The sequence below is a fragment of the Nannospalax galili genome, unplaced genomic scaffold (assembly GCF_000622305.1).
Source record: "Nannospalax galili isolate Female #2095 unplaced genomic scaffold, S.galili_v1.0 scaffold212, whole genome shotgun sequence".
NCBI lineage: Eukaryota > Metazoa > Chordata > Mammalia > Rodentia > Spalacidae > Nannospalax > Nannospalax galili.
In genome coordinates, this window is record NW_008333884.1 from 387,923 (window position 1) to 395,996 (window position 8,074).

General features: G+C 47.6%; 1 protein-coding gene across 11 annotated transcripts in view; it reads right to left on the reverse strand.

Moving 5' to 3' along the window:
* Myo18a (myosin XVIIIA) overlaps window positions 1-8,074 on the reverse strand; it is a 104,512-nt gene that overhangs the window by 58,014 nt on the left and 38,424 nt on the right. Inside the window, exon 1 of one of the 11 annotated variants that reach the window (XM_029561409.1) lies at window positions 4,402-4,441. The exons of the other annotated variants lie outside the window; for them this stretch is intronic. Within the exon in view, the coding sequence (XP_029417269.1) occupies window positions 4,402-4,407 (6 nt within the window). The 5' untranslated portion in view covers window positions 4,408-4,441. Of the gene's footprint in view, window positions 1-4,401; window positions 4,442-8,074 lie in introns of those variants that run through there. 11 annotated transcript variants of the gene reach the window in all.

The window sequence follows — 8,074 nt, forward strand, 5'->3', positions numbered from 1 at the left end:
GTACAACAAGCACTTTACCCACAGAACCATCTCTTCCAGGCCAATTGATTTATTTTTGAGACAGAGGGTTGTTATGTAGCCCAGGCTGGCCTGGAACTCACTATGTATTTCAGCCTCACCTTGAACTTGTGATCCCCCTGGCTTACTCCTCCTGGGTGCTATAATTATAGGTATGTACCCATGTCCAGCTAATCTAGGTCTTCTAATATAAATCCTACAACAATCTTGTGACATGAGAATTATTATTTCCATTTTTCTGATCAGGAAAAGGAATTCTGAAAAAAATTAAAGTTGCAAAGTTAATATGCAGTGTGACTTGGATTGTTTTGTTCTATTTTCTGAGACAGGTCTCATGTAGTCTAGGCTGGCCTCAAACTCACTGTGTAGCAAAATGACTTCAAACTCCTAATCTTCCTGCCTCTCCCTCCCAAGTGGGACTTGGATTTAAACCCAAGTCAGCCTGATTCCAAGGCCGCCTCCTTCACTGACCACCCTTCCTGGTATGTAAGGCACCAGAGGGGCTGAATCACCCTGAGTTGCCAAATCTGGTGGACTCGTGTCCTCAGTGACAAGACCCAGGAGATCTGGCTCAAGCAAAAGCATAGGCTGATACTGCAATATGTACTAATGTTAAACTTTCCCAAATGAAGTTGCTGAACTTGCAAAGGGAGACTTCACTATGGCCTCATCACCCTGAGGTCCTGGCTACCTCTCTTTCTGTGTCACTTCTGGCTTCTTCCCTTGGAGGAGGAGAAAAGAAACCAACACTACTGACCACCCTCCTCTGAGCCAGGCCCAGGATTAGGTACTTCATACCTTAGTCTCCTCACAGCAATCTACCATCCAGAGAAGGAAAAGAGGGGAAGTTGCTGAAAGACCCCCAACTAGTGAGTAGCAGAGCTGGGATTCACAGGATGGGTTATTTGGCCTGGAATTTTCTCCTGGGCAGGACTCTATCTTATTCATCATACCTTTAGGCACTTAACAAGTGTTTGTCACATGGCAGTACTGGGAATGGAGGAGTTCTTGGCCCAAAGAACTCCTGTTGGGTTTCTTCCAATGTAAACTATAGAGAATAAGGCTTGTCCATCCTGATTCCCAGAGATGTGGCACAAACCAGGAAGGTGTAATCTCTAAACTTAGCAACAATAAATAGATAGTGAGCTCTGTGCCATGGGACTAGGAGGAGGGTGGGGACACTGAAATTGCTTCATATTGTTCTTTATGGAACAATGGTGGCCACAAAATGCATCATCCTCTGGCCTTGTCAGCCCATCTTCAGGAATGTATGCCCAACAAGCTGACTTCAAAAAAGCAAACAGAAAAAGAAAACTCACAAGCTCATGCAAACATTTTATAGATGCCCTCTACATAACAACTTCAAATTGCAAGTAACCCAAGGGGCCAGAATCTGGAACAGCTAGATAAACAACAGCTTCAACCTAATACAAGGCTACATTGCCATTCAAACTGACAAAGATGTGGACATTTAAACCATATGAAAAACTCCACATAAAATGACATCAATAAAAAAAAACTAGAACATAAATAGTATGCAAATGGTGATCATAATAATCTTGTAAATGGGGTGAATTAGACACAATAGGCATGCTTGCTATTTATTTGCTGTGCATTTGTTACTGCTTGTTTATATTGTAAAGATGGCTAAATAGTCAATAAAAAAAAGAAAAAGCAAAGGAATTAATAGCTAGATGCATTTGTTCTCAAAGAGGATAAATCTGCTGAGAAACTATCTCCAGTCCCAAAGGCACCTGTCACTCAGGGAAGGGGACCAGGCCAGGCTTTACCTCCTTGGTGTCAGCATCAACACCCTCCCTTGGCCACCACCATTCACTATGGTAGGAAAAGGGGTGCATAAAGGCCTCGAGAATAATTCCACTCACTGAGCAGCCCTTTGGGCCAGGAAAAAGGGAAACACAAAGACCTCAAAAATAATTCCACCCATTGAGCAGCCCCTTGGGCCAAGAATGCCTATGTGTCCAAGGCAGACATCTCAGCCCCAAGAGCAGCAAGTTACCTAAGAGAGAGTGTGTGTCTAGAGGGAGCCAAGATGTCACCAGTAGCCAAGGTAATTCCCCATCCTGTTCCACTGGCAATGCTCTGCTTCTCATTCTGAGGAGAGAGAGGTCTTGAATTTTCTCTTCTCTCTTCATCCCATTCTGGGGCACAGAAGGCAGCTCTCAAAACCTCCCCCTGACAATCTCAACCTAGCACCAACTTATCTAATAGGCATGGGGAGAGGAATGAAGAAGGGAAGAAATAATAGCAATAACTTTTTTTCAGTGCTGAGCAATCAAACCCAGGGCCTCAAACATGCTAAACAAGCACTCTGCCACTGAGCAACATGCCCAGCCCCAATTTATCTTTATTGAGCATTGACTATTTGCTAGGCACTGTGCTGAGCCTTACCAGCATTATCCCATTTGATGCTCACAACATCCTCCTGCAGTAGATACCAGCATGAATTCTGCTTTACAGATGCACAAAAGGAGGCCCAGAAGATCAAGTGGCTTTTCAAAGGCCTCCCAACAGCAAGGGGCAGATCTAGGACTCGCTCTCAGCCCTGTCCTTTGGAAAGAGCCTCCAAAGCTCACTTTAAGGGGAGGCGGTCAGACCTGCCCCCGCCTATCATGTTTACCTATACTGTGGGCCTTCCCCATGAGTGGCCAAAGCAAAGCTTGGGTAGAAAGCTCTAGTTTCCATTGCTGACCTGCCTCTCCATCCATGACCTGAACACACTCTTCAGAGAACTGCTTGAAAGAAGGGGGAGCTCTGTAGGGACGGACCTGAAGGTCACACTGCCAGCCAGAGGGGAAGAGGGGAGGGGACTGGGTAGGGATACCATGGCCCCTTGGGTCTAGTCTCTAGTCAGAACCCTCCCCCACCCCAGGGTGGAACAGAAAGCAGCAGAGAGCCCAGCACCACTACCCACTACTGGCCACCCTGGAGGAAGCAGGTGCACTGGAATGACTTCCCGCTGCCTCTGCAGATACAGAAGGGCCAAGGTTTCCTCCTCCAACGGCCAGGCCTGCTGGAGGCTTCCCCTCCCTAAGGATACTCAATACCCCTCTGCAGGGCACTTTGCTATCTGCCTAGCATCCCTTCCCATTGCCCTGAGTCTGTGACAGACAGGGTACTGGTGGCCCCAAGGTCTTAGGGTAGGGTGGGGAGTAAACTAGACCAAGAAGCGCCCAGCTTACAGAGGGAGAAGCTCTCTCCAGCACTACCTACACTGCACACACACACACCTCCACAATGGTGCCAGTGTAGGGGTTGGGGCAGGGCAGTCTTCTGGGCAGAGAAAGATACAAATACTATGGGGCACAGCTTGGGCTCCTGATATACCGCCACACCAGGTCAGCCCACGCTGTGCCAACTGCTGACTCAATTGAAAACCTTATCCTTGGTGACTGGGGGGGCGGGGGGTTAGAAGAGAGGACAAGATGGCCTGGGAGGCAGCTATGTCTCTCCTCACTTGCTTTTTTAAGAAACTTACCTCTCTAGAATAATCTCTGCTAAAAGAGAAGCTAGAGCCAGTGAAATGCTCAGTGGTTAAAGGTGCTTGCTGCCAAGCCTGGCGACCCAAGTCTGATCCCTAGAACCCAGTAGAAGGGTAGAACTGACTCCTACAAATTATCCTCTGACCTCCATACACATATTGTGGTGTACATGCACATGTACTTGCGCGCACATACACGTACACGTACACGCACACACACACACACGCACATTGAATAATACATTTTTTTTAATTAAAATAAAAAAGAGAGGCTTACAGACTGCCAGAGCATCCCTGAGAGGTCATGGGTGCCCTTTCCTAGTGTCCTAAGCATGAAATGGAAGAGGCCTTGCTGAAGCCCTCTTGGGGACAGTAAGAAGGAAGATTCCAGCCAACTTCAAGGACCATCTTCTCTCAAGCACCTCTTTCCTGTCTAGTCCAGAGGAGGAGGGGAGAGAGAACTCTGATGGCAACCCAAAGCAGGAACAAGATCTCTGAAGAGGTGCTGGGGTTCCCAGGATTTGAGAGAAATAAAGGCCTCCGTAGCAATAACAGTTGTGGGAAAGGCATGTCACAGCCTGTAAGGTGGCAGAGGCGGTCCCAGGAAACTGAGGTTTAGAAGATGGTTCCCCATCAAAGCTCCCCAAGTCATGAGTCAGGCCCAACATGTGCCTCCCCACTGAGGGGTTCTGAGGCTGCTGGGGCTGCCCTTTCTACCAAGAGGCTGGGAGAGGAGCCCCAAGGCGAGTACTCCCACCCCTTCCTCCCCATCTAGTTCTGCCACATTTGGGGAAATAACTGGATGCTTTCCTTTCCTAAATGAGGAAGCAGCATGAGGAGCCAAAGACAGTTCTGGGGTGAGGGGTCAGAAGGACACTCACCCGCATGGCCTGGCCTGGAGCAGCTCAGAGCAAGAAGTCTTCCTCCTTGCTGCACAGTTAGTGGCTCAAAATAGCACAGGCTGCAGCCCCGCCCCTGGTCCCCTCCCTCTCCTCAGGCCCCTCCCGCTGCAGCTGCCCAACCCTAGCAGAACAGTGGAGACAGCAGAGGCCAGAGGACTGCAGGTACCAGGTATGCCCACACCAGAGAGCAATGGGGTCTGGGTAGAGGGAAAAGGAGGCTGTTACAGTAAGGGTATGGGGTGGAGGGTAGACAGTGTCAGAGGGCTAAAGGCAGGAGACAGGGAGGGTGGCACTTTCCTTCTGATACACACCCAGGCTCAGGGACAGCTGAGCTGATATGGCCCCTAAAAATAGCAGAGGAATTTGAGACCTGCAGCCCCCGGCCTCACAGTCCAAGACTGAGATCAGCACGTGCGCACTCACGTACACACACACACACACAATATACATGAACTCAATCACAGCTTAGTGTTGTTGAGAACACTTAAATCATAGGCCTACCCCCGCCATCTAATTACCATGCAGAAACACTAACACCATGTCCAATATAATGTCCACGGCCCACGTACACTGGGCCCAGACAGCAGCCACACAGCAGTCCTGTAAGGTCCAGCAGGAGCAGAGACCCATACTATCAGGCTTGGGGCCTTCTGCTACTACCTCACAGTAACAGACACACTGGGGATATGCAGAGAATCAGTTTCTCCCCCTCTCTGTCTACATTCTTCTCCCCCACAGCTGCTGCACAGGCAGAGGAAGGTGGGGTGGGTGCGGTGGGTGGGCTTAAGCCCTGCAGGCACAAGAAACTGAGGGTATCTGGCCAATGAACAACAGCTGTCAGTGAAGAGCTACTGTTCCATGTGAGAAATCCTGGCCTGGCTCTAGTAAGAAGCATCAGATGAACTAATCAGGCTATAGATCCCCGGGAGGCTAAAATAGGTGCTGGAAGCTGGATGGGAAGAAGCCAAAAGACATAACCTGCAAGTGTCTGCAGAAAAATGGAAGCAGTCATTGCTTCCTTCTTCCTCTCCAGGAAAATAGGGAGAAAGGGAGGGAGTGGGGAGATTGGCAAAACCCAGGTTTGTTACCCATGTCCAATTCTAAGAGCCAGTGGTCCTGTACCTTTCACTTTCTCCAGGAGCACACTGATAAACACTGCCTGAGAGGACCACACCCAGTTCTCCTACCTACCTATGAGATACTATAGAAGTTATCTAATCACACTATCGAATACACACACACACACACACACACACACACACACACACACACACGTTATCAGGATACCTGCTTGAGCCTGTTTTCCAGGTTGTGGCACATCTTCCCACGAGAGTCATCCAGTCCTCCTGGAGAACATGCAGTGTCATAGATTTTGCATCCCAGGGACCCTCTTAGCACAATGGTGCTCACTGAAAGCTCCTGAAAGAGCTTTAGAATACTGATGCCTAGACTCCCCGATTCCCTCCCAGTTCCCAAATTAATTGGTCTGGGAGGGAGGCCTGGGCACTGGATGTTTAAAACATCTCAGATGAGGGCTAGAGACTGCTCAGCAGCTGAGAGCAAGTACTGCTCTTGCAGAAGACCCAAGTACAATTCACAGCACCCGCCATATCAGGCAGCTCACAATTGCCTGCCTGTAACTCTAGCTGCAGGGGGATTTGACACCTCTGCCCTCAGCATGCACCATACTCATGAGTACACACAGAGAGACCTACACACATACACATAATTAATGACAAAATAAATCTTTTAAAATTACAGATGATTCTTTTGTTTTGGCTTTGGATTTTTAAAGACAAGGTCTCACTCACTTGAAACTCACTATGTAGCCTAGGCTCATTTCAAACTCTTAGTTGATCCTCCTGCCTCAGCCTGTGCTAGAATTTTAGGCATAAGCCACCATGCCTAGTTTGTTTTGTTTTTTAGAGATTCTGGCTACATTGCACAGGCTGGCCTTGAACTCCTGTCTCAGTCTCTCGGATGCTAGGATTACAGGTGTATGCCACCAAGCTAGGCTCCATGTGATTCTTACTTGCAGCCAGGACTGACCTGATTTACTCTAAGGCAGGCATAAGGCCTAGCACTCATGTGCCCAATTGTTGAATGAATGAGTGAATTGGCTGTGTGACCATGAGCAGTTGATTGAAATTCCCCTCATCTATAGAATGAGTATTATACTTGTACTGATTGTTCCCCAGTCAGTAATAGGCAGGTGAGGAATCAGTGAGAAAGAGAGTTCTCAAAGTGTAGTCTCCAGACCAGCAGCATCAGAACCACCTCGGGTACTAGGTTAGAGATGCTAAGGCCTCACTCCAGTCTCCTGAGACCAGAACTCCATATGGAGCCATGCATCTGTGGCTTCAGCCAGGTTTCTACTAATTCTGATTCACATTAAAGTCTGAGAACCACTGCTTGAAAGGAATTATTCACCATGTACCATGGTTAAGAATAAACCCTTCAGAGCCAGACTTCCTGGTTCGACCTGGTTCTTTCACAGAGCAAACTATACACAGTAAACAGTTTGATTCAACTTCTTTATCTATAAAATGAGGAAAACAATAGCACATATGACATAGGGTTATCATAGGGTAAAAGAATTAATGCAAACAAATTTCTAAAAACACTGTCCAGGGCTAGGAATGTTGCTCAGCATTAGAGCTCTTATTTAGCATGTGTGAGGTCCTGGGTTCTATCCCCAGCACTAAAGAAAAAAAAGCACCTGTAAACAACATATAAATAATAGGGAGATAGCTCAGTGGGTAAAAAACTGTGTAGGCATGAAGACCTGTGTTCAAACACCTAGAACCAATATTAAAAAGCCTAGCATAAAGCCTGGAGAGATGGCTCAGTGGTTAAAAAACCTTTCTGCTCTTCCAGAGGACCAGAGTTCAGTTCCCAGCACCCACAATGGGCACCTCACAAATGCCTATTAACTCCAGTTCTGGAGAATCTGATGCTGTCTTCTATCCTCCATGGATAACCCCCACCCCCCACCCCCAGCATATGCTCATACATATACATTAAAAATAAATAAGCCAGGTGTGGTGGCACATGCCTTTAATCCCAGCACTTGGGAGGCAGAGGCAGGTGGATCTCTGTGAGTTCGAGGCTAGCCTAGTCTACATAGTGAGTTCCAGGCCAGCTGGGGCTACAGAGAGACCCTGTCTCAAAAAGACCAATAAATAAATAAATAAATAAATAAATAAATAAATAAAGCCCAGTGTAGTCACTTGTATGCCTCTAACTCCAGGGCCTCTGCCTATACACATACACCATATACTCTCTAACACATATACCACACACACACTAACACATACATACACAAATTAAATAAATTTAAGGAAGAAACCATATATATCTGACCTCCATATATACACACACACACGCACAAAAAAAGTTGCTGGATGTGGTGGTGCATGCCTGTAGTCCCAGTACTTGGGAGGCAGAGGCAGGCAGATCTCTGTGAGTTCCAGGCTAGCCTGGTCTACATAGTGAGCTCCAGGCCAGCTGGAGTTCCAGGAAGACCCTGTTTCAAAAGATAAAAAAAAAAGGTGGGGCTGGAGAGATGGCTCAGCAATTAAGAACACTGGTTGTTCTTGCAGAAGACCCAGGTTCAAATCCCAGCACCCACATGGCAGCTAACAACTGTCCA